The sequence below is a fragment of the Kogia breviceps genome, chromosome 7 (assembly GCF_026419965.1).
Source record: "Kogia breviceps isolate mKogBre1 chromosome 7, mKogBre1 haplotype 1, whole genome shotgun sequence".
Lineage (NCBI taxonomy): Eukaryota > Metazoa > Chordata > Mammalia > Artiodactyla > Physeteridae > Kogia > Kogia breviceps.
The window spans coordinates 313,930-341,556 of NC_081316.1; the positions used below are offsets into that span (position 1 = coordinate 313,930).

At 39.8% G+C, this 27,627-nt stretch overlaps 2 protein-coding genes across 13 annotated transcripts in view; one reads left to right on the plus strand and one right to left on the minus strand.

Annotated features, from left to right (window-relative positions):
• LOC131759290 (proline-rich protein 5-like) overlaps nucleotides 1-27,627 on the plus strand; it is a 214,089-nt gene that overhangs the window by 154,357 nt on the left and 32,105 nt on the right. The gene's annotated exons all lie outside the window — the stretch shown is intronic.
• TRAF6 (TNF receptor associated factor 6) lies at nucleotides 1,803-27,502 on the minus strand. Of its 8 annotated transcripts, none has more exons than XR_010841217.1 (9): nucleotides 27,260-27,502; nucleotides 22,962-23,168; nucleotides 21,241-21,561; nucleotides 17,350-17,500; nucleotides 16,271-16,429; nucleotides 14,872-14,943; nucleotides 5,094-5,171; nucleotides 2,710-3,743; nucleotides 1,803-2,063 (listed from the first exon to the last, which is right to left on the minus strand). XR_010841217.1 is itself a non-coding variant. In XM_059068207.2 (9 exons), the coding sequence occupies exons 3-9, from the start codon at nucleotides 22,994-22,996 to the stop codon at nucleotides 2,874-2,876; spliced, it is 1,686 nt and encodes a 561-aa protein (XP_058924190.1). In that variant the 5' UTR covers nucleotides 22,997-23,168; nucleotides 25,519-25,575; nucleotides 27,260-27,470; the 3' UTR covers nucleotides 2,824-2,873. The 8 variants fall into 8 exon arrangements, 6 of the variants coding, with proteins under 6 accessions (XP_058924190.1, XP_066893089.1, XP_066893090.1 ...); XM_059068207.2 differs by lacking the exon at nucleotides 1,803-2,063 and adding an exon at nucleotides 25,519-25,575 and having other exon boundaries at nucleotides 2,824-3,743; nucleotides 27,260-27,470; XR_010841218.1 differs by lacking the exon at nucleotides 22,962-23,168 and having other exon boundaries at nucleotides 27,260-27,474.

The window sequence follows — 27,627 nt, forward strand, 5'->3', positions numbered from 1 at the left end:
AGTATAAAATAAGTGGCAGGTTTATTACAAAATGCCAAATGTTGGGGGTTTAAAAAAATTGTTCAAATTAAAAGGAGACCCTAAATTGATACTAAATTGAAGTATTATGTCAGCAAAAAAAATAAAGCAATTTTTCTACTGGCAAAGTCCTCTTGTAAATATTGCCAACTTCCTGCTGGTTGGCACTTCATTTCTTAAAACAGAATTTTATGGTTGGCATGGGCCTTAGAAACAGCTAATCCAACTCCTTCAGGGAAACCTGAAGCTAAAAGTTGAAGTGAGGCAAAAAACTGTTCTTGTTTGGATTAAGGCTTCCAATTTAGTAGAAAAAAATAACATAACCAAAGCAGGACATGGCTCACCTCAGTACCTAATGCACAGCCATGCTTTTAATAGAAATTTGACCAGGAAGCTTTTAAATACTATTTCCTTCTCTGTTAGGGTTGAATGTTCTGTGGCAACATTTTTTTCTCCGAGAAAAGGACATGTTTATTGTAAAAAAATGTAAAACATGTAAGAAAGCACAAAGAAGAAAATAAGTCATCAAAAAGAGTTTAGTCTATTTCCTTCAGGCTTTTTTTTTTTTCTATACAAGAGTAACTGCCATTTATTTTTTACATGGAACTCGACAGTTATTTGTTTTTGGAAAACAATCACAGGAACAGCGGCGGTGCCGGGCTCCTCACCTAGAGAGTCGAGCCGCAGCGGTCCTCAGGAGCTGGTTGGAGAGCTCAGGAGCCACGGAACACAAACTGCCAGCAAGCAAACTGTGAGCTAGTGAAGGGTAGGTGCCGCCGATGGTGGCACTGGGAACAGGGTCCCTGTATGACCTTTTTTTTTTTTTCCACTTTATGGAATGAACCTACCAGAGCGGGAGCCTGGATGTGGGGTGGGTAAGGAGAGGAGAAAGAAAAGTAGAGGGAAAGGTCAGAGTGACACTTGCTGGGGCTGCCCGGAACCGAGACCGTTCTTGGGCACGGCCTCTTGGCTCCCTGTTGAAATGAAGGCTGACCTTGAAGACCGGCCAGGGGCTCTTATTTGGCCTCTCTGGAGTCGCAGGACTACTCGGGCAACCGTAAACAATCTTGTGTAAACAGCACGGTGTATGGGCCCTCGCAGGTGCTTTATAAGAGCCTGTACTAGTTGTGGGACTCCCTGAGAACTACATTTCACCATAATCTTCAGTATCTATAGGCTTTTCACAAATATCTAGTGGCACAAAAACCACCTCTCCCTGTTCGGAACAACTGGCCACTTCAACACATTCCACATGATCCTCCTCAGGTATGAACTGTTGGACTAAAGCTACCCACTCCAGCCAAGTCCTGATGTAACACTATGACTTCCAACCTTGGGTTGGTGACCTCTCAGGTACACCAATGATCTCCCAAATATTAAGGAATTCTGCATTTAGGACAGCAGTTTTCTTCCATTAATTGAACTAAACCAGAAGGTGTTCAAAAGAGCTGAAAATTTCTGGCTCAAATAGCTTTTCTCACCACCAATGAGCTGCCCTATTGGTTGACTAGTTGAGCCATTTTAAATTTTTATGTTGGTGATTATATGTGTGTGCATCTCCTTGTCCTACAACCATTAGGCAACAGAGAACATAGGTAGGGCTGTGGAATTCACTCTGCCTGGAATCGACAAAAGGGATTTATAGCATAACACCCAGCAGCTTGTTTCCACATGGTTCTCAGAGTTCTAAACTCTGGACAAGATGCTACTTTGTGCCTCAAGGAAGTAAGTAAGCGAGGTACAATGAAACAATTAAACAAGAATTATTCAACAAACAACACATCCACACTTAGTAAGTAAGGTTATATTTAGGGTTTAAACTAGTCCCTGAACATCCTTAATGAAACCCTGCAGGCAGAAAAAACAGGGTTAATGAGAACTTAAACTTTCCAAGGATTATGGTTCCAGTCCTCTAAAATCTCTAGGTCGAATAAAATGAGAACTCAAGAGTAATAATTCTTCTTGCTGGCACCAGCACGAGGCGGTAGTGATTCTCAAGTTTAATATATTGCATCTAACACTATAAAAATACGTGGAGGGCTTCCCTGGTGGCGCCGTGGTCGAGAGTCCACCTGCCGACGCAGGGGACACGGGTTCGTGCCGCGGAGCAGCTGGGCCCATGAGCCATGGCCACTGAGCCTGCACGTCCGGAGCCTGTGCCCCCGGAGCCTGTGCCCCGCAACGGGTGAGGCCACAGCAGTGAGAGGCCCGCATACCGCAAAAAAAAAAAAAATTAAAAAAATAAAAATAAAAATATGTGGAAATTTTATGGAACATCCATTATTATTAAAAGGTTTGAGCTTTACTACTCCAACCCTGGGTTTGACAATAAACCCCCCTGGAGCAAGAGCCCATGAAAATAAAACAGAGAGATAGCCTACTAGACAACCAACTGCTGCAGTAGGCCACAGGCACTTTGAGTGTAACAATTTTGAAAAGGCATGGAACATGTACATTCCCGAGAAAACTGCTTCAGATTTTTTTCTTTTTTTTTTTTCATCATGCGGGCCTCTCACTGCTGTGGCCTCTCCCATTGCAGAGCACAGGCTCCGGACATGCAGGCTCAGCAGCCACGGCTCACGGGCCCAGCTGCTCCGCAGCATGTGGGATCTTCCCGGACCGGGGCACAAACCCACGTCCCCTGCATCGGCAGGCGGACTCTCAACCACTGCGCCACCAGGGAAGCCCTGCTTCAGATATTTTTAACAGGGAAGTGGCAAGTGACCTCTCTAACCACATTCACTGGTGGGTATAATACCTTCCCCATTGCTTTTTTTGTTTGTATGTTATTGAAAACAGGGCAAGTTTTCTCCAGATGTTTTTTCTTTTTTGTTTCTTAAACAAACGAGGGGATGCTATGTCCCCAAGTCAGTACTTCGTGGCTGAAAACCCTCCCTCCGAAGACTGCCCATGTCGAAGCGGGTGGAGACCTCACAGCGTACTAATAACGTGTCGTCCTTGATGAAGGCTCTTTGTCTTAGGGCTTCCAGATGCATAAAAGTCACATAGCCAAACCCTTTGGGGTTCCGTGGGATTGTGGGTCTCTGGAAGGCAAGCAGCTCTGGTTTGGCATCCATTATCTCTTCATGGTTTTGCCTTACAGATGCTTCCGACTGATCAAGGATGGTAAGGCGTATCGTACCCTGGAAGGGCCAAGGGAGGTGGCTGTCATACTCTCCTTGCATCGTGTGGACAAAGAGGGATATGTAGTTGGCGCAGCGCTGCGCAGTCGGTAGCTGCAGGTGCAGGCGCATGCATAGTTTGTAGCCGGGTTTGCCTGTGTAGAATCCGGGGCTGTGAATGACAACAGGTTTCTCCTCTTCTTGAGATTTCAAGTGCATCCCAAAGTTGCCAATCTTCCAGATGTAAATTCCATTGCACTGCTGTGCTTCTATTTCAGCAACTTTGTCCTCAAGGGTTCGAATAGTTCGTTTTAGCTCACTTACATACGTGCTCTGAGTTTCCATCTTCGCAGTCAGTTCCCGGATTTGATGGTCTTGTCTTACAAGGCGACCCTCTAACTGTTGAATGGTTTCTTGGAAATTCTGGACCTCTGAGTGACACCCAGAGGAAACCCGGGGCAGAGAGGCAGAATCACATGGCAGCATGCCACGCTGAGGTGCGGGAGCTATCGCAAGGCTTAAAGTCTGAACAGCCTGGGCCATCATTCTCATGTGCGACTGGGTATCCTCTTGCAGGTGGCGTGCCAAGTGATTCCTCTGCATCTGAAAATCAAGCACAGGCCTTAGGTTAGGAACAGAGACGTGAGCACCAGGAAAGGGACCTAGCCAAGCCAAATAAAAGGTTTTTAAGTCATGTCATCACTTCCCTCAATCCCCTACAACCTTCTTTGACTTCATCAGATTCTCGATCCAGTAAGATGATCTTGCCTCCTAATTCCCTGAAAAACAGAGAGGCTATCTGCTGAATACTCATTCAGGGACTCAGGAAAAAACCTCCCTGCCACCTGTAGAAGTATCAGGATCTATACGCGTCCTTCTTTTCTGATTCAGAGCTGACTCTCCTCTTGTCCTAGATTAATGCTTCACCTGGGCTCTAACTGGCACCTGCCTCTTTTCAACAACTCAGAGATTTTGCTCAGCTATCCCCTTTCTCCTTTATCTTCAAACATTCTCTCCTCTTAACCCTTACCCTCAGAATAGAATTAGTAAAGTCTTCCCTGTTTATAAAAAGGGGGAAACCTCTCCATTGATCTTGTATCTCCCTCTAGCTAATACCATTTTTTCCCTTTTCCTTTTATGACCAAGAGGAGTCCACCTGCACTGCCTGCCGACAATCCCTCACTTATTTTTACAAATCTGTTGCAAAGTGGAATCTTCCCTGTCTTCATACTCTTCTAAGATCATTAAGAATAGTCTGTTATATGAAAAAAAATCATATAACAATTTTTATTGTAAGGGTAATTCATGTGTATTATAGAAAAATAGAAAGTGTAGATGATCAAAAAGAAAATAAGTTACCTATTATCTCACCTAACTACCATTAACATTTTGATACATTTCCTTTAAGTCTTTGTCTCTACGCACACAAACAACACAGAATTTTCTCACAAAGTGTAACCATAGTATACACTATTGGCTCATTTTATTTTTTAAATTATTAAACACATACTTACTGTAAAAAAGTCAGATAAAAAGGCACAGTGGAAAAGCCGAAGTGTAATCACACTCTCCAGAAAGATCAACTTATCATAAACAATGCTCCCTCTCAGACATTGGACACAACTGTTCGCTATGTCTTGAAACTAATTTTGGAGATCATAACAATACCTTCTCCTTGCCTGTTTCATCAACGTCTGAGCCTGTTCCTTCACGGCTCCTTTCCTGCTCTACCTCTCTTTCCTGTACACTCTGTATGATCCCAATCACACCTCCCATTATCATCTCCAACTACTTCCCCAAATTAATATTCTGAGTCCCAATTTCCTGGAGCTTAAGACCACATAAACGATGTGTGTTGGCCATCTCCAATCCCACTGGTATCCTCCACTACACTATATAACTTAATTTTCTTGATCTATATTCAAGAATTAAAAGGAAAAAAAAACACCTTACCTTTTCATGGCAACCAAAAGTACTGAATGTGCATGGAACTGGGGCTGTAGGACAGTCTAGATCATAATGATTAGGCATCTGAAAACCAAAACAAAGGTTGAAAAATGTTTTCCCCTGCATATCATAGTCTAGTTTGACAAGATCACACTTGAAATGAAGAGTCACACTTCATCTTAACAAAACCATAAACTAACTGTGGCTGACTTTGTTACAATGGCCGAGTGAACAGTTGCAACAGAAACCAGTTAGCCCACAAAGATTAAAATGATATTTACGGACATCCTCCAGCTGGATTTTAGCTTGGACAAACCACTCTCCCTGTCCCACTGTTGGTCCACCACTGGAAAGAATAATTAGGAACAATAAGATGTCATTGAAATATCTGCAGCTGAAGAATGAGATGATCCAGTTGACATCTGAAAAAGCCTGATTCAGTGTAAAATGACTTTGAGAGGATCAGCTTGGTGCCCAGGAGAACCTCTGTGCGGCTGGCAGGGTCTTGCTGCTCGGGCCGGGCGTCAGGCCTGCGTCTCTGAGGTGCGAGTGCCGAGTTCAGGACACTGGACCACCAGAGACCTCCCGGCTCCACGTCACATCAAACAGCAAAAGCTCTCCCAGGGATCTCCATCTTAATGCTAAGACCCAGCTCCACTCAATGACCAGCAAGCTACAGTGCTGGACACCCCGTGCCAAACAACTAGCAAGACAGGAACACAATCCCACCCATTAGCAGAGGGGCTGCCTAAAATCATAATAAGGTCACAGGCAGCCCAAAACACACCCCTGGACGCAGTCCTGCCTACCAGAAAGATCGATCTAGCCTCATCCACCAGAACATAGGCACTAGCCCCCTCCACCAGGAAGCCTACACAACCCACTAAACCAAACTTAGCCACGGGGGGCAGACACCAAAAAAAATGGGAACTACAAACCTGCAGCCTATGAAAAGTAGACCCCAAACACAGTAATTTAAGCAAAATGAGAAGACAGAGAAACACACAGCAGATGAAGGAGCAAGGTAAAAACCCACGAGACCAAACAAATGAAGAGGAAATAAATAGGCAGTCTACCTGAAAAAGAATTCAGAGTAATGATAGTAAAGATGATCCAAAATCTTGGAAACAGAATGGAGAAAATATAAGAAACATTTAACAAAGACCTAGAAGAACTAAAGAGCAAACAAACAATGATGAACAACACAATAAATGAAATTAAAAATTCTCTAGAAGGAATCAATAGCAGAATAATTGAGGTAGAAGAACGGATAAGTGACCTAGAAGATAAAATAGTGGAAATAACTACTGCAGAGCAGAATAAAGAAAAAAGAATGAAAAGAATTGAGGATAGTCTTAGAGACGTCTGGGACAATATTAAACACACCAAAATTCGAATTTAGGGGTCCCAGAAAAAGCAGAGAAAGAGAAAGGGACTGAGAAAATATTTGAAGAGATTATAGTTGAAAACTTCCCCAATATGGGAAAGGAAATAGTTAATCAAGTCCAGGAAGCACAGAGAGTCCCATATGGGCGGGATAAATCCAAGGAGAAACACACCAAGACACATATTAATCAAACTATCAAAAATTAAATACAAAGAAAAAATATTAAAAGCAGCAAGGGAAAAACAACAAATAACATACAAGGGGATCCCCATAAGGTTAACAGCTGATCTTTCAGCAGAAACTCTGCAAGCCAGAAGGGAGTGGCAGGACATATTTGAAGTGATGAAAGGGAAAAACCTACAAACAAGATTATTCTACCCAGCAAGGATCTCATTCAGATTCGACAGAGATATTAAAACCTTTACAGACAAGCAAAAGCTAAGAGAATTCAGCACCGCCAAACCAGCTTTACAACAAATGCTAGAGGAACTTCTCTAGGCAGGAAACATAAGAGAAGGAAAAGACCTACAATAACAAACCCAAAACAATTAAGAAAATGGTAATAGGAACATACATATCGATAACTACCTTAAATGTAAATGGACTGAATACTCCAACCAAAAGACACAGACTGGCTGAATGGATACAAAAAGAAGACCCGTATATATGCTGTCTACAAGAGACCCACTTCAGACCTAGGGAAACATACAGACTGAAAGTGAGGGGAGGGAAAAAGATATTCCATGTAAATGGAAATCAAAAGAAAGCTGGAGCAGCAATTCTCGTATCAGACAAAATAGACTTTAAAATAAAGACTGTTGTTACAAGAGACAAAGAAGGACACTACATAATGATCAAGGGATCAATCCAAGAAGAAGATATAACAATTGTAAATATTTATGCACCCAACACAGGAGCACCTCAATACATAAGACAAATTCTAACAGCCATAAAAGAGGAAACTGGCAGTAACACAATCTTAGTAGGGGATTTTAACACCCCACTTTCACCAATGGACAGATCATCCAAAATGAAAATAAATAAGGAAACACAAGCTTTAAATGATACATTAAACAAGATGGACTTAATTGATATTTATAGGACATTCCATTCAAAAACAACAGAATACACTTTCTTCTCAAGTGTTCATGGAACATTCTCCAGGATAGATCATTATCTTGGGTCACAAATCAAGCCTTGGTAAATTTAAGAAAACTGAAATCATATCAAGTATCTTTTCTGACCACAACACTATGAGACTAGATATCAATTATAGGAAAAAATCTGTAAAAAATACAAACACATGGAGGCTAAACAGTACACTATTTAATAAAATCACTGAAGAAATCAAAGAGGAAATAAAAAAATACCTAGAAACAAATGACAATGAAAACACGACAACCCAAACCCTATGGGATGCAGCAAAAGCAGTTCTGAGAGGGAAGTTTATAGCAATACAATCCTTCCTCAAGAAACATCTCAAATAAACAACCTAACCTTACACCTAAAGCAATTAGAGAAAGAAGAACAAAAAAACCCCAAAGCCAGTAGAAGGAAAGAAATCATAAAAATCAGCTCAGAAATAAATGAAAAAGAAATGAAGGAAACAATAGCAAAGATCAATAAAACTAAAAGCTGGTTCTTTGAGAAAATAAGCAAAATTGATAAACCATTAGCCAGACTCATCAAGAAAAAAAAAGGAGACTAATCAAATCAATAGAATTAGAAATGAAAAAGGAGAAGTAACAACTGAAACTGCAGAAATACAAAGCATCATGAGAGATTACTACAAGCAACTATATCAATAAAATGGACAACCTGGAAGAAATGGACAAATTCTTTGAAAAGCACAACATTCCAAGACTGAACCACAAAAAAACCAGAAATTACAAACAGACCAATCACAAGTACTGAAATTGAGACTGTGATTAAAACTCTTCCAACAAACAAAAGCCCAGGAACAGATGGCTTCACAGGCGAATTCTATCAAACATTTAGAGAAGAGCTAACACCTATCCTTCTCAAACTCTTCCAAAAGATAGCAGAGGGAGGAACACTCCCAAACTCATTCTATAAGGCCACTGTCACCCTGATACCAAAACCAGACAAAGATGTCACACAAAAAAGGAAACTACAGGCCAATATCTCTGATGAACACAGATGCAAAAATTCTCAACAAAATACTAGCGAACAGAATCCAACAGCACATTAAAAAGACCATATACCATAATCAAGTGTGGTTTATCCCAGGAATGCAAGGATTCTTCATTATACACAAATCAATCAATGTGATAAACCATAATAACAAACAGAAGGATAAAAACCATATAATCATTTCAATAAATGCAGAAGAAGCTTCTGACAAAATTCAACACCCATTTATGATAAAAACCCTCCAGAAAGTAGGCATAGAGGGAACCTCCCTCAACACTATAAAGGCCATATATGACAAACCCACAGCCAACATCGTGTTCTCAATGGGGAAAAACTGAAACCACTCCCTCTAAGATCCAGAACAAGACAAGGTTGTCCATTCTCACCACTATTATTCAACATAGTTATGGGTTTTGCCAAAGCAATCAGAGAAGAAAAAGAAATAAGAGGAATCCAAATCGTAAAAGAAGAAGTAAAGCTGTCACTGTTTGCAGGTGACATGATAGTATACACAGAGAATCCTAAAGATACTACCAGAAAACTACTACAGCTAATCAATGAATTTGGTAAAGTAGCAGGATACAAAATTAATGCACCGAAATCTCTTGCATTTGCATACACTAATGCTGAAAAATCTGAAAGAGAAATTAAGGAAACACTCCCATTTACCACTGCAACAAAAAGAATAAAATACCTAGGAATAAACCTACCTAAGGAGATAAAAGACCTGTATGCAGAAAACTATAAGACACTGATGAAAGAAATTAAAAATGATACAAATAGATGGAGAGATATACCATGTACTTGGATTGGAAGAATCAACATTGTGAACATGACTATAATACCCAAAGCAATCTACAGATTCAATGTAATCCCTATCAAACTACCAATGGCATTTTTCACAGAACTAGAACAAAAAATTTCACTATTTGTATGGATACACTAAAGACCCCAAAGAGCCAAAGTAATCTTGAGAAGGAAAATCGGAGCTGGAGGAATCAGGTTCCCTGACTTCAAACTATACTACAAAGCTATAGTAATCAAGACCGTATGGTACTGGCACAAAAACAGAAATATACAACAGTGGAACAGAATCGAAAGCCCAGAGATAAACCCACGCACACATGATCACCTTACTTTTGATAAAGGAGGCAAGAATACACAACGGAGAAAAAACAGCCTATTCAAAATGTGATGCTGGGAAACCTGGACAGCTATATGTAAAAGAATGAAATTAAAACACTCCCTAACACCATACACAAAAATAAATTCCAAATGGATTAAAGACCTAAATGTAAGGCCAGACACTATAAAACTCTTAGAGGAAAACATAGGCAGAACACTCTATGACATAAATCACAGCAAGATCCTTCTTGACCCACCTCCTAGAGAAATGGAAATAAAAACAAAAATAAACAAATGGGACCTAATGAAACTTCAAAGCTTTTGCACAGCAAAGGAAACCATAAACAAGATGAAAAGACAACCATCAAAATGGGAGAAAATACTTGAAAATGAAGCAACTGACAAAGGATTAATCTCCAAAATTTATAAGCAGCTCATGCAGTTCAATATGAAAGAAACAAACAACCCAATCCAAAAATGGGTGGAAGACCTAAATAGACATTTCTCCAAAGAAGATATACAGACTGCCAACAAACACATGAAAGGATGCTCAACATCACTAATCATTAGAAAAATGCAAATCAAAACTACAATGAGGTATCAACTCACACCTGTCAGAATGGCCATCATCAAAAAATCTGGAAACGATAAATGCTGGAGAGGGTGCAGAGAAAAGGGAACTCTCTTGCACGGTTGGTGAGAATGTAAATTGATACAGCCACTATGGAGAACAGTATGCAGGTTCTTTAAAAAACTAAAAATAGGGCTTCCCTGGTGGCGCGGTGGTTGAGAATCCGCCTGCCGAGGCAGGGGACACGGGTTCGTGCCCCGGTCTGGGAAGATCCCACATGCTGCGGAGCAGCTGGGCCCGTGAGCCATGGCCACTGAGCCTGTGCGTCCGGAGCCTGTGCGCCACAAAAGGAGAGGCCACAACAGTGAGAGGCCCACGTACTGCAAAAAAAAGAAAAACTAAAGATAGAACTACCATATGATCCAGTAATCCCACTACTGGGCATACACCCTGAGAAAACCATAATTCAGAAAGACTCATGTACCACAATGTTCACTGCAGCTCTATTTACAATACCCAGGATGTGGAAGCTACCTGTGTCCATTGACAGATGAATGGATAAAGATGTGGCACATATATACAATGGAATATTACTCAGCCATAAAAAGAAATGAAATTTGAGTTATTTGTAATGAGGTGGATAGACCTGGAGTCTGTCAAACAGAGTGAAGTAAGTCAGAAGGAGAAAAACAAATACCGTATGCTAACACATATATATGGAATCTAAGAAAAAAAACTGTCATGATGAGACTAGGGGCAGGACAGGAATAAAGATGCAGACACAGAGAATGGACTTGAGGACACAGGGAGGGGGAAGGGTAAGCTGGAACAAAGTAAGAGAGTGGCATGGACATATATACACTACCAAATGTAAAATAGACAGCTAGTGGGAAGCAGCTGCATAGCACAGGGAGATGAGCTTGCTGCTTTGTGACCACCTAGAGGGGCGGGATAGGGAAGGTGGGAGGGAGACGCAAGAGGGAGGAGATATGGGGAGATATGTATATGTATAGCTTGTTCACTTTGTTACAAAGCAGAAACTAACACACCATTGTAAAGCAAGCAATTATACTTCAATAAAGATGTTAAAAAGAAAAAAAAAAAAAAAAAAAAGAGCAGCTTCCGAGATCACTAGAGTCTGGTGGGTCTAGGAACATGAGCCCTGTTGGTTTTCAGAGCTAGATATTTGGGGAGCTTATCTCTCCAGTGTATGTCTTAAAAGTTGAAATGCCTGAGGAGTGGGTTTGGACCCTTCAGTCCTCAGGGAGAAGCTCCAGGGTTTGAGTTCCCTCCTGCTTGTGGGTATATGGTGAGATTGTTTCCTAACCTTTCCTACCCACTTTGATGTGATTTTCTTATTTGCCTAATGTGTAGTTATTACTCAGCCAGCCTTTAGGTTTTTATAAGAGGAAGTTGTTCCATGTGTAGCTGTAGACTGTTGGGAGGAGGTGAATTCACAGGCATCATATTGGGTTAGCCAAAAAGTTCGTTCGGGTTTTCCCAAACATTTTATGGAAAACCCAAACAAATTTTTTGGCCAATCCAATACAAAGCTGTCTTGAAGAGTAACTCCAATATGACGTTCTTAAGCAATTTTTTCTTCATCTTCAATTTAACTCCAGGTATCTAAGGGCCTCTTCAAAGCAATACCTGGCTGGATTAATTTAGATTGGCTAATGCATATATATATATAAAAGTTGTTTTGCAGCTCTGTTAAGCTTATTTTATAATTTAGACTTACCTGATTTAGACTGGCTTTGCATCAACATAAAATGTATTTTATCAACTTAAAAAAATGATATTTACTGCCAAAAGTCACAAAGAAAGGAAATATCAACGTCTCATACCATGCCCCCAAATCACTAAAAATTCATTTCAAGAAAATGAATTTATTCCTATTGCTGGGGAACTGGCACCCTCTAGCGGCATTTTAAAGAAAAAGTACCTTCTGATGTCAACCATGACCCAACTAAGACTCTCACTGTGGTCCAGGCCACTGAATCCCTATTCAGTAAACTGTATACATTAGAGCCACTGACTGCATCCTGTCTTTCCCTCATGACCACCTTTCATAAATCTTCTTACTTTTTGTTAACCTGCGCATGCTTTGACTACAATGGGGAGACTCAGATGTTAGAAGATATTTTAAGCACTTTAATAAAAGTTTTAAAGAGGGTCTCAGGCTTTGATTTGGGGACTCTAAAAAACATTCTTTAAGGCAGGATCCATTATGTAGAATCATGTTCTTTGAAAGTGGTACTAAATTTCCTTTAGAAATTTAGTTTAGCTGTAATCATAGATATTTCAAGCAGAAACAACATCAGAGACCATTTAATCCAATCCTTCATTTCACATAATCTAGAATAGTGGTCAACAAAATTTTTTGTGAAGGGTCATATAGTAAATATTTTTAGCCTTGTAAGCCCTATGGACTCTGTCCCAAGTACTCAGCTCTACCACTGTGGCACAAAACCAGCCACATACAACACATGGGCATGGCTGTGTTCCAATAAAACTTATTTTAAAAAGCAGGCAGCAGCCAGATTTGGCTGGTGGGCTGGTTTGCTGATCCCTGATCTAGAATGTCCACTTCCTCGTCAGAGATCAGTGGGCAAGTTAGTGGCACAGTCAGTGTTAAAATCTAGGTTTTCTGACTCTAAACCTAGGGTTTTTTCCTACATTAAGTTTTACTTTTGCTGGATTTTAGATGTGCTGTGTGGTTTAAGTATTAAAACAGAGCAAAAAGAAAAACCCGGGAGGTGAGACTTCACAAGCAAAAAGTTACTTACACCTTCAAATTAAGGCCCTGTTAGAAAAAAACCTAAAGGACTCTGTTAACAAATGAATGGAAAAGTTTAGTTGAGGGACAGGTTTTGCTTGTTCCTACTTAGTAAGGTATTCAATTATGATCTCTGGGTTTGCAGATTTCATGAGGGTATAAATATTTAGTGACTAATATTCATATTTTGTGGGTAAACCCTCCAAATGTCAGAAGATAGCAATCAGATGGAATTTTCCTTTCTCTATTAATAAAAAAAATGAATAGTTTTCTAATATAACTACTACTTCTGATGATGCCCCATCAGTGGTCTACAGTCAACTGAACAGAGGGGTTACAGATCCTGGAAATCTCAAAATGTCCCAACATGCCTTGGGGACATGGCTACAAATAACATCCTGCTATAGAATAGACTTGTTTCCTTCTATTTCATTGTTCTTACTCTTCCAACTGGTTTCTGGATACCTAAGATCCTTATTTCGCAGAGTCTAAAGATGTATTGATATTTCTTATAAAATTTTTGGTGTTTAAATGAGCATTTTAAATTATTTTTATCTAAAAATTACTTGGCTTTGGAACTTCTATGAACATACATAAACACAGGTATTATGTTAATGGCTTAGGAATTTTAAGTACTCAGGGCTGAGTATTTTGTTTTCTGAAATTATTCATTATAGTAATTTATTTGAAAAAATTCATAGTTTTCTTAAAATTGAAATATAGATTTACAATATTGTGTTAGTTTCAAGTATATAGCAAAGTGATTCAGCTACGTATATATTTATATTTTTCAGATTACTTTCCATTATAGGTTGTTACAAGGTATTAAATATAGTTCCCTACTGTGCTATGTATATCCTTGTTGCTTATCTATTTTATGTATAGTAGTTGGTATCTGTTAATCTATACTAATTTATCCCTCCCCACTTCCCTTTCCCCTTTAGTAACCCTAAGTTTGTTTTCTAGGTCTGTGAATCTATTTGTTTTGTATATAAGATTCATTTGTATTTTTTAGATTCCATATATAAGTGGTAACATAAAGCAATTGTCTTTGACTTACTTCACTTAGTATAATATTCTCTAGGTCCATCCATGTTGCTGCAAATGGAAGTATTTCATTCTTTTTTACAGCTGAGTAATATTCTATTATCTATATATATCACATCTTCTTAAACCAATCAGTTGTTTCCAAGTCTTGGCTATTATAAATAATGCTGCTATAAACACTGGGGTGCATGTACCTTTTCTTTTTTTTTTTTTTTTTGGCCGTGCCGTGCAGCTTGCAGGATCTTAGTTCCCAGACCAGGAAAGGAACCTGGGCCCTTGGCAGTGAAAGCGCAGAGTCCTAACCACCAGACTACCAGGGAATTCCCAGTGTACCTTTTCAAATTAAGAGTTTTCATCTTTTGGGGAATATATGCCCATGAGTGAGATTGCTGGATCATATGGTAGTTCTATTATTAGTTTTTTAAGGAAACTCCATACTGTTTTCCATAGTGGCTGCACCAATGTACATTCCCACCAACAGTGAAGGAGGGTTCTCTTTTCCCCACACCCACTCCAGAATGTTATTTGTAGACTTTTTGATGATAGTGTGTGAGGTGATACCTCATTGTGATTCTGATTTGCATTTAAAATTCACATAGTTTTAATTCTTCTTCAACCTGTGTTCATTTCGCCTTATTGATTTAAATTTTCAATTAAAAACTTAATTCACTTCTTTAACCTATTTATGGAAATACTGATTTATGAAAGGGAATCATTATACCTGTTCTCTGATGAGCATGGTGTTGCAGTATTCACAGATGACATTTGCCAAAGGACAGTTCTGGTCATGAATCTAAATTTTATTAAAGAAATATAAGAAAAAAAGTGAGAAAACCTGAAAAGGTAAAACCAACCTATTTTTTTTTGATGTGTGTAAAACAAAACTGTGAGAATAATCTATAAAGGTTATTTTCTCTCCCTTTGCCAGTGTAGTAATGAGATTCATCTCACCCTCCAGCTCTTTAAAAGAATGTGATAGTATACAGAAGATGCATCTGTAACTGTTTGGGCATCATTTAACAACATTATAATTCTCCAAAGACACCTTTCCAAAACCTTCCAGCAGCAGCATGATTCAATTAAAACTCTTATCAGGAGGGTAAAGAACAGAAGCATGATTAGGGCAGGAGGCCCATGTTCTCAAAGGCCCCAGAAAGGTGAGCCTTGTTTTCTAGAATACAAAAAATTTAAGAAATAATTAACCCTTCTGGTTAGGTCCATTTCATTTACTGAAGTTTAAAAAGACACCAATTTGCTCTAATTATGCCTCAGACTTTTTAGCAAGTTAGCTGACATGTTTTGAATAATTCATCAACTTAACGAGCATAATATGCTTGATCTCATAAGAAAGTAGGGAAAATTAACAAGATAAATTTGTAAGAAATACAGTTTAAGGAAGTATCTTAATAGTTACAAAAGAACATAAATTGTATGTACACTATTTTAGTACAAAGGACACAGGATATGGATCCAGGATCTAGGATCTCAGTGCTAGCTTTGCCATTGATAATATTAATATAAAATTACTTAATCTCTCTACATCCCAGTTTATATACGGGAAAAATATTCTGTGATCATGATGCTGTCAAATGCCATGAAGTTTCTTTTTAAAAATAAATGTTTTAATTGAAGTATAACATAAGTACAGAAAAGTGAATTCATCATATGTGTGTTGGATGAATTATTACCAAAGGAACACACTTTGTAGGATTTAATTTAATCTCCTAAAAGTTTTAACAACTCATTCTCTTTTTTAAAGAGAAAAATATAAGTCTTATAAAGTAATTATTTTATTTATTTGTCTCTAATCCAAGACTGGTCATTAAAATATCATACAGGGAAATAGATCAGCATATACCTTTCCTAAAAATTTTTGTTACTTGTAGATCTACTACTGTGGTAAGCAGCAGAAACAATGCTTTCTCAGAAAGAGATGAAAATATAAACTCTACACTCATTTACCAGAATGGTTTATTGAACTTGCTTTCTTAAAAATCAGTCTTCTCACAACTTATAATACAGACTCAGAACTGGATTAACATCTTCATCTACTGCTAACGCCCTCCACTGTATATTAAAAAAAAAAATAGTGGAATTAACAAATCCAAGTTAGTACATGCCTCTTTATCTTCAAATGCCATCGATACAGCACAGTTTACACAAGAAACCTGTCTCCTTGGACACTCCTTGACAATGTGAATATTAAGTTGGCATTTTTGGAAGGGACGTTGGCATTGGGGACAATTCATAAGAGCAAACTCACAATGTGCTTGATGATCCTATGATGAAAAAAATTATCAATTAGTATTTGCCAATCCTTAAGAAACCTAATCTCTTCGAAGAATATACTGTTCTCTTCTATAGAATTGTCCACTGAACCTACTTTGTCTAGTACACACCACAGAACCACAATATGAAGGCCTTAATGGGTTTGTTTTTCAAAGAATGGTTGTGAACTGAAAGTTTATACAAAGGACGTGACTTTTCAGGTTCATGTATCCAATTAGGGAAGAGAGTTGGAAAGAAGTCAGATTTTCTCAATATCAATTTAGTAGTTTTGGAAAGGCTGCTCTTCCAAAAGGAGCTAATAAAGGGGGCAAGTTACAAATATATTTTAAATGCTTAATTTCAAATAGAACATAAGCAATATTTCACTTCTTGTAAAACCACCACACTAAGGATTAATTTAAAAGAAAATTCTTTTATCTCGTGGCTTCAGTTAATCTCAAGCTATAGGATAACTATATTATAGTTCATAATAAAATGAATAATTTAGAAAACCAGAGAAAAAAGTATGAGGGTGCTAAGACAATGGCACTAAGATGATGGCTACATGGGACTTACTGCTTATTTCAAAATGAGAAAAATGAAGCTATGGAATTAAAATGTGACACTTGTATTTAAAATGCTCTTCAGTTTTACTGCAGATAATACTCACCCAAAAAACTTATAAAATACTGATTTATTTTTTATCATCACTGGGGCAAAGCCAGAGTAGATGGAAAAAGAAATTTCTGGCTTCTACTTATATTTATAGTCAATAATGAAAGGGAAAGGGTTGGTATTAATTCAGGAAGAATCTGCTAACCAATCACTGTATGCTAGGCACTAGCAATATCCAGACGGACACAGCAAAGTCCCTATTCTCCAGGAACTTCCCTGCCTATATGCTAACAGCTAGAAAATAACTTTTTAATACCTCAAGATGCCTCAGTTCCATCTTGTGCAGACAACCTTCATTTGGACATTTCACCATCAGAGAAAGAATCTCTCGTTTTGCAAAATTGTCAGGAAATAGTTGATTTTCCAGCAGTATTTCATTGTCAACTGGACATTTGTGACCTGCATCCCTAAAAGAAACAAATGAAATACACATATTTGGTAGATTTAAATAAACATTCACATTAGAAAATACACACAACTTTAATTCACCACATACAAATTCTCCACTTATTTCCTATAGAAAATAAATTAACACATTATATTGTATAACATCACTAAAATAAACTGTCCTTTTATAGACAGTTTATGAACCATTCTTTTATGAAATGGATACAACTAGCACCATATGGATTATCTATCAAAAACTAGTATGGGATTTTAGAGTGTGGGATAGATTCCAACCCCAAAATGAGAAATTAATTGAATAAAATCATATTTTGAACAACACAAATGAAGTGAAAGTTAAGGATGGGAATTTTGGCAGTCCAGCAGGCCTAGACTATCAACAGCTATTCAACATACTAGGGAGATGTAACGAATTATATGCTGCTCAGAATATACTAATAACGTGTCTACAGTTATTAGTCATAAGTAAACATTAACCAATTAGCAGTAAGTAGCCCCACGAGGCCACATTTTAAGGTTTATGTTGAACAGCCATCAACACTGGCTCCCGGGCAACAAAGGTTTCCTTTATTTTTATGTCTAGGGTACATATAATGCAATCAGGAGTTAAAGGACCTCTATGTCCTGCTTCCCAATGGTTTATTCCATCTTACGATGGGAAAAACCATCCCCAGGAAGCTTGGGTGTCTGTCATTCCCCTTTAACTTTTTGGGATGTTTCAATCTTCACTCACGAAATGTGGCAGGTCAGATAGGCTACAGAGCGTCAATCACTCAAACATTTGTTGCACACCTCCTACGTGTAAAGCAACAGTGGTGGTTCTTGTGCACGTCAAGGTGCTGAAAATGGGAGTCTGCTGTCAAATGCCTTAGAACTACAAAAGGTGACTGACATAGTCAATCTTTATAGGGCCTCTCTCACACTGCATGATGTTATTAGTCTACTGTCGAATATTTTTTGAGAACCAGGGACGTAAACAAGTTTATTGAAATATATTCCCCAAACGTAAGTGATGGATATCTAAGAGAAAATAACAACCTTTCAAAGTAAACTGGAAACCATTATCCACCACATTAGAAATCACTGCAAAGGAAAATGGAATTGGATTGAGATGCTGCCTTTTGATTCTCTGAATGACTATAACCGATGAGAAATTTCCAAGCCATTCCTTTAAGAACATTAAAGTTGAAATAAGTGGTCATTTCTAGCTTAGAGGGAGATAGGAAAAAAAAAAAAAGCCTCACACTTCCTTTTGTAGGTTTTACTTCCTTTTCAGACCACTGTTCCACTACTTTCATGAATATATTGCTATCAAAAACTGCTAAAGATTAGCTACCTTCCTGGGCATGGGTGACACTTGGGTTTTTCTGTACACCTCCACCTACAGGAAAATCAACGATCCATAATATGGTCCTATTTCTACCTAAATACAATATAAATTGAAAGTCATTATAAACAGAAAAAAAAAGGTGAGCCTTTAACACTGCTCTCATGTATACCCTAAACCAGTGGTCTCAACTAGGGCAATTCTGACCCCAGGGGACATCTGGCAACGTCTGGAGACACTCTTGGGTCTCACAACTGGGGAAGTGGGGCTATTTCACCGTCCAGTGAGCAGAGGCCAGGAATGCTGTTAAGCATCCTACAACACCAGGACATTCTTCCATGACAAAGAAATATCTGGCTCAAAGTGCCAATAGGGTGGAAGATGAGAAAACCAACCCTAAAGAGATTGCCAAGTCACCACTGGGTAACATATTTTTCCCCCAAATTGAAACAAGACACATGTTCCCTTGTAACTTAAATTAAGCCAATTCCCAAGTATGGATGTAGTTACCACAAATTCAAATTTTATAGAAAAGTTTAGCGAGACTAACAAGAAAAAAAAAGAGAGGACTCAAATAAAATCAGAAATGAAAGAGGAGACATCACAACTGATACCACAGATACAAAGGATCAAAAGAGACTACTATGAACAATTATATGGCAACAGATTTGACAACCTAAAAGAAATGGATAAATTCCCAGAAACATACAACCTACCAAGACTGAACCATAAAGAAACAGAAAATCTGAACAGACTACATTACTAGTAAGGAGAGTGAATCAGTAATCAAAAACCTCCCAACAAACAAAAGTCCAGAACCAGATGGCTTCACCTGTGAATTCTATCAAACATTTAAAGAAGAATTAATACCAATCCTTCTCAAACTCTTCTAAAAAACAGAAGAGGAAGGAACACTTCCAAACTCATTTTATGAGGCCAGCATTACCCTGATACCAAACCAGACAAAGATGCCACAAGAAAAAAAAAAAAAAGTTAATTTAAAAGTCAAAAGAAAAAAACTTACAAGATGAGTGAATAGCCAGCCAACCTACTTAAAAATGATTTCACCAATATGACTAGACGCTTATTAGTTGAAGAACCTAAAATTCCCCCACTTCTTCCATTTTTCTGTCCTGTATAGAACTCCTCAGTCAACTAAAAATAGTCCCATCTAACTTTTGAATTATAATAAAATGTATCTATTTCTTAGGAGATGAATTTTAGTCATTTGTGGAAACCCCGTATACTTTCGTTCAGGTGGTGCAATCATGATTTACTGAGCACCTACTATGCATCAGGTGCTATTCCCAGCACTTAGGAAATATCAGGAACTAAAATAGATCTCAACCCCTGCTCTCAAGGAGCTTATACTCTAAGGTGAGCAAGCAGACAATAAACACACAAATTATCTGTATTTTCAAATACGAAAAGTGTTAAAGAAAAAAAGAAAGGCAGGTAAGGGAGCGAGAGAGCGTGGGGAGAGGTGGGGGAGGCACGCTGTGGTGTAAACAGGGGAGCCACGGTACCTACGAGAAGGTGAGATCTGCGCCGCACCGGAGGCGGCAAAGGGCACTGACTAAGCAGTTAGCTGAGGTCAGACACAGAGAGAACAGCTGAGGCCAACTCCCCAAGAGCACGCCTGCCAAGTTCAAGGAACAGCAGAGAGTGAATTGGTAGAGGGGAGGGGAGCCTAATAGAGTGACGATCAGAAAATTTATGGACCTATCATATAAGGCCTTACAAGGGCTTTGGCTTTTACTCCCAGATGACCTGCTGCAATGCTCTGAGCAGAGATGACATCACCTTATTTTACCAGGTTCACTCTGGCTGCTATATTGAGAACAGCCTGGAAGAAGGCAAGGGTGGAAGTAGGGAGTCCTGTGAGAGAGCTGATGGTGATTCAGAACAGGGTGAGGCAGGGGATGAATTTTGGATATATTATGAAGGCAGAGACATCAATCAATACTTTCTTTAAAAATACTGGTTATTTTACAGTTGTCCACAGGCAGCAGGTAGCAGACAAAATTTAATGTGGCTAAAATGAGAATAATGATGACTCATAAAGTCAGCATTATCTGTATGGTTGAGATTATCGTACGGATCATCATTTAAGGTACATTATTTTAAATTATTTTCTTAAAGCTTAGAGACACACCCTAGTCTACAATACAACTGCTGTAAGCAGAGTAACTACTTATTGTTTATTTATCTCAGGGTCAAAGGAGGGGAGGACATAGTAATTACCTTTCATACTACAGCAGGAACTGGAATAAGAATGTAAATTTCTCAGTTTTCTGTCCAGTGCTCTTTGTCCTGAAGTAGCTTTTTATGTGTAAGACTATTCTTGGCATGCTCTGTGTTCTATGTGATAATGTTCTATTCGGTTGTTACGGGTTCACTCTTTTGCTCACGTACCTTATTGACTTGATGATGCAGGCTTTGCAGAACCTGTGGCCGCATGGTGTCTGCACCGCTTCCCGCAATGCCATCAAGCAGATGGGGCACTCATACTTGCTTTCCAGGGGTGGGTCAAATTCCACGTCATACCCCTGGATCTCCTCCATAAAAGAGCTGGAAAGAGTCACTGTGCTGGCAGTTCCACTCACACTGTCATCTTTTGCTGCAGCCCCACAGGAGCTGGCGGCCATGGCAGCACAGCAGTCGCTCTCAGACTGGCCGGACCCACAGCTGTTTTCACAGTGCAGCAGACTCATAGTAACGTGATTGTCGACTGCTCTGAAGAAACAGCAAGACAAAAAATGCCTTCACATACACACACACATATATCATAGCTATCTCTGCAAGCCACCTTTTAGTTGATAAACATTAGCTCTGTTAATATTATTTACAGAAAACTTTCAAAGTTTTTTCAGCTTTGCTTCATGACTACTATTTTACAAGTTAAGGAGTTCATGATCTAGTAGAAGGATGGAATATAAGGTTAAAAGAAGAAACATACCTCACCTGTAATCATTAGCATAATTATCTGTTTTCTACGACTGGAGTTTCAAGAATGTTCATTTCCTCAGTACTCGGCACGAGCTCTTTCACCTAACAGGTGTTCATTAGGCAGCTGGTGAAGAACTTAACTATGCTGCTGAACTTCCCTCAAGTATCCAGAACTGAAGAGCACAGCACAGCCAGCAGGCAGTGGGAGGACGAGCGATGCATCAGGGAGCAGATGATCACGAGAAACGCCTAGATATGTGATTCGGGGCAACTCACCATTTGCATCTCAGTTTCTCCTTCTAGATCTAAAACTCTACTGACTACAGCTGAGCCCCGAACAAGGCAGGTGTTAGGGATGCCAACCCCCACGCAATAGAAAATCCGAGTTGGCCCTCTGTTCCCAAAGTTCCACATCCTTGGAGTCAATAGCCACAGATCCTTTACTGAAAAAAAATCTGCGTTTCAATGGACCTGTGTAGTTCAAACCTGTGCTGTTCAAGGGGTCAACTGTACCTCCAAATATTCAGTGTGGCAATTTCTATTACGCAGAAAGAACGGAATTGAAAAAGTGTATCTGTATGTCCTCGTGCCTTCAGTCACGTCAAGTGACTATGTTTCATTACTAATGACTGGAAAAACAAGTGAGGTTTTGTTTGCCTATGGAAAACTATTGCTTTCATGGTAGGTGGGATGCTTTCAAATTCTAAACCATTACCAGAATTCACAAGTGAGAAGCTAAGGTCTAAAAGCAATTCACAGCCTAATTAACCAGGTCTCTCTTGTAGGTAATTAGACATAAGGAAAATTCCCACTATGTGCCAGATATACTGTTGACCCTTGAACACAGGGGTTAGGGGTGCTGACAACCACGCAGTCAAAAATCCACATATAACGTTACAGTTTGCCCTCTGTGTCTGTAGTTCTATATCCACTGATTCAACCAACCTCTGATAATGTAGTGCTGTAGTATTTATTGGAAAAAATCCACGTATAAGTGGACTCATGCAGTTCAAACCTATGTTGTTCAAGCGTCAACCAGGGTTCTAGAAAATAGAATGTAAGCCTCCAGCCAATATGGTAGACAATGTATCCCCTGCCTGTCTCATTTTTATATAAAAATCCTGGCTGCCACCATGTCAAATAGTGGGTTAAGACAGTAATCCTCTATTTCTTACCACTATAGATACCTTTTTCTTCTTCTCAAAAAGATTTTGAGTAGCATTTGATGATCACCTACAAAGGATGAAGCACTGTTCTGGCTGGAGAGGCCATATCATGAAGTGGTGAAGAGCTTAGATGCTGGAATCGGATGATCTGGGTTTAACTCTTGTCTCCATCATTTGGTGTATGACCTGGGCAAACTATATAACCTTTCTGTGCTTCAGTTTCCTCATCTGTAAATGGGGGTAACAAAAGAATCCACCTCAGAATTACCGAGAGGATTAAATGTGTTAATATGTGCAAAGCACTTAGAACTGTGCCTGGAAGTAAAAATGAGTTGTTATTATGTGTAGCTCTAAAGAGTTATTTTATTTAACAATTTTATTGCCCCCCCCCCAGTTATCAAAGTGGAAACTCTGAAGCTTTAAAAGGCGAAGTAACTTGCCAAGGATTACCCAACTAATAAGAAAGAGTTAGAATCAGAACCCAAGACTACTTCACCCCAGAGCCTGTGCAATTTGTACTATCCTATGTTTGTCTATGTTTTGATAACTTTGTCTATAAAGCTGAATTTAAATTTTCTTTCCATTTATTTTTATTACACTAGACTAAGATACTGACCACAGCTGCTGTTAAACATGAGCTGTCCAGTGTTATCAGGTTGGGTTGACAGAATTCCAAAAAACCAGTAAAGAAAAACTGGCATTTTGTTTTACTTTTTTAGTTTCGATAATATTTTTGAAAAGCCAAAAACAGTTTGCAAAGCCTTGTTATAACTAATGCACAATCCCATGGAAGACTCAGTACAAGCTGATAAGAAGGAAGGGATGGCAAGATAATGGCAAAGAGCAGCACTACTTATTGCACCTGTGCTCCAGGATCGGGAAGGCCCCTGTTATACCCTCCGAATCTGCTGATAGATAACACTGTAATGCTATACTAGGGTTTATATCCTTTGTTATTTTTCTTCCCATATACATTTTTGTGTTCAATTACTACCTTAGTTAAATTTCTTAGAAGTAGAATTATTAGGTCAAAAAGTATATAACTTTTTTTTTTTTTTTTTTTTTTTTTCCGTACGCGGGCCTCTCCCGTTGCGGAGCACAGGCTCCGGACGCGCGGGCTCCGCGGCATGTGGGATCTTCCCGGACTGGGGCACGAACCCACGTTCCCTGCATCGGCAGGCGGACTCTCAACCACTGCGCCACTAGGGAAGCCCCTATAACTTTTTATAGTTTCTGACAGATGCTGGTTATCCAATATATGTTTTGATATCCAATATCAAAGGCTTTATAATTCTCACTCCCAAAAGCAGAGTATGACAGAACACATTTTATATACCTTTGATAATTCCAGGTATAGTTACCTTTTGAAACTTTAACCATTTTATTTAAAGTAAAATCACTTTTGAGAAATTAATATTTGTTTGGTTGTACAGCATATATCAAAATGCTAGCTAGGAGACAAAAGCCAAAGTCTTGAGCTAAGTCTACCTTTTCTGCCCAAATGTCCAGTTAAAATTCAGTTTGTTGGATAGTTGATACACTGCCCTCTTGCTATCCAGTCCAAAAGACTTGAAGGTCTTTAGATTTAGAGACCTTTTATAGCAAATGTGTTACTAAGAAAATCTGTCCAATCAGTCACAGTTCCTTAAAAGGAATTCCACTGCAGGAATGCAGTGTCAAGACATGCAAGTGAGCACTCTTAAAAATATAGATGCCATTATTTTTAATGCTTTAAGAAGTAATACAGAAGCTTTACATCTTCCAAATAAACTTGTTTAGGTAGTCACTCTGTCTACAGTATGTAGGCCCATGTAACTACACTGCAAAGGGAAAATTAAGCTAAAGCAGTATTCTGAGTGCCATTCAGTACTTTTAGGTTTACTCTTTCTTTTTGGCAAGTGAAAACATTTTTTCCCTTTACTTTTAGGGACTGTGATGACCTAATTGAAAATCACTTTCTTAACTACAGTGAGTAACTATTTTAATTAATACCAAAAAAAAAAAAAAAAACCACCCCAAAAGTGCTTAGAGTCAGCTATAGAAGATGATCTGGGGGCTTCCCTGGTGGCGCAGTGGTTGAGAATCCACCTGCCAATGCAGGGGACACGGATTCGAGCGATCTTCTTCAGGGAAGATCCCACATGCTGCAGAGCAAGTAAGCCCATGGGCCACAACTACTAAGCCTGCGCTCTAGAGCCTGCAAGCCACAACTATTTAGCTCGCGAGCCACAACTACTGAAGTTTGCGCACCTAGAGCCCGTGCTTGGCAACAAGAGAAGCCACCGCAATGAGAAGCCCGCGCACCACAACGAAGAGTAGCCCCCACGGGCTGCAACTAGAGAAAGCCCTTGCACAGCAACAAAGACCCAACGCAGGCAAAAATAAATAAATCAATTTATTTTTTAAAAAAAAAGAGGAAGATGATGATGATCTGGCAACAGTGTAAAAAATACTATGCTCTATTAGTATTTTTTTTAAAACTCATATGGTGCCTTAGGTATCCACTTCATGAGATGCTACAGAGGTATGCTTGCCTTTACATAAGCTAAAATAAATAAGAGTAAACAAATATTCTTACCTTCAAAGATTTCTTTGGTCTCTTTTCTATTCTAACATTCAGAATTCATGTGGCTTTCTACATGAATTAATAGAAGAGACAGCACAAAGGTTAAATGGTTCCTTAGTACGTTAAGAGCTTCATGACTGTAATTCCCTCTTTGTAATCGTGAATCTAGTACAATAAGCACTGCCTTAATTAAATATTGTGGGATGTAACCACTGCCAACTTATTTTGACTGCAAAATGAATATCAAAAATAGCCTTATAAGAAATCATGGCTTAAATTCACCTATTAGTATGGGGTTATATATTATGCTCCAAAGAGTATACTGTTCAATACCTTGTGGGAGGGGGAGTACAGCAATACACACAACTCTGTTCCTTTAAGATCAACAGATGCTAATGAGAGAAACGTACCAAGCTAAAGAAATCAGTATATTATGTCTTGAACTGGTCAATTTTAAGTTTTAAAGTAAAACCACTTAATACAAAACACTGAGAAATTACCTTTAATTTACTACTAGCTTTAGAAACAAGAACTATTTACCAAATCCTTAAGATCTATTCTTAAAATTGCAAAAACCTGCAAAAGGGCTGCAATGGCCAAGGTGCTGCAAAAGAGTCAACTGCTATGCCTTATTTTTGAACACAAATTTGAGGGGACATTCCCCTTCCTAGGCATGATTTGTTCTCCTCCAGGAGGCAAAGATTATAACTTCTTTCAAAATCTAAGTGGCCAAATATTTATCAGCATCACGTATCCAAATTTGTCACATAAAAGACTTCAAGTTACAATTCTTAAATACTGTGATGTATATAGTGCGCGCAGGTTGAAACTCTGATTATCACATGGGCAACAAGGGCCTGCGACACATTCCTTCCTTGAGTCACCAAAGAAGCCACAGCGTCCTCACCCCACTCCCGCCTCAACATCAGAAAAGCCCCTTCTCCCTTCTCTAGTAATCACAGGGGAATGGATAAAATACCAGTGGCCAGGTTCACAAGGCCAACACTCAGAATGTCAAGTTTTTCTTGTTTCTGTACCTGTGTATCAAGACATTTAGTGATTTACACTCCCGAGAAACCAAAGAAAACACGCAAATACTATACGTTGAATGAAGAGCCTAAAATTTGTAGGTGCTTTCAGTTCACGTTCCAGACAGTCCTAACTCAGCTGGAGTTCCCCTGAAGCCAAATACTAGGAACAGCTTTATCAACCCAGCGTCTGGAACAATCGCTAGAACTGCCGCGTGCAGGGGCGGGGGAGGAAACATTCGTGTCAGCTGAACCTTTTCTTTAAAAAAAAAAAACTTGCTGCCTGGGACGTCTACCGAGTTCAACAGGGAACCCAAAAATAGCTCTCCCATGACAGTGATAGAGGGAGTCGCTGAGAACCTAAAAGGGATTTTTTTAAGCCGGTAACATCCGAGCGACGGGAAAATACAGGAGGCGATTTTCTTTTCTGGGAGGGGAATGCGCGGGGTGGGGAAGTCTGGCCGAGAAAGTTGGTGCGAGATTCCAGCTGGGGGATGGAGTGAGCCGGGGAGGTGGTCCCAACCGGCCAGCGAAGCAGAGGTGAGGGGACAGGGAGCGGCGTCCCCAACCTGTGGGAACCCAGGGGAGAGGAGGCGGCGTCCCCAATCCGTGGGAAGCTAGGGGCCAGGGGCGGCGTCCCCAAGTGAGAAACAGGAGAGGAGGAGGCATCCCAGCCCGTGGGGAGAGAGGCCGCCACCGCCGGGAGCCGTCAGAAGGAGACTCACCGCTCCGGTCCGCTGGGCCGCCGACTAGGCCCGGTCGCAGGACTCCACTCAGCCAAGGTGCCAGGAGAGAAAGGCACCGCACTCCAAGCCGAGGGGGGCCAGGACGCCAGTCTCTTGACCCGAAGGCCGCTGCTACTGCGTCCCCCGCAAGCCCGAGCCCCAACCGCGGACGCCCCTACTTCCGCCTTCTCTGCTCGCCCGGGGGAGCGAGGGGCGGGGAGCGGGCAGGGGAGGAGACAGAGCGTCCCAGCCGGGCATGGGCGCCCCCTGGCGGCAGTCATCCACTGGCGCGCGCTGCGGCGCAGGCGCGGGCAGGTCCAGCTGTCAATCTAGAGCTCTCCCGCTGCGCTTCCGCTTCTCTCGGGTGC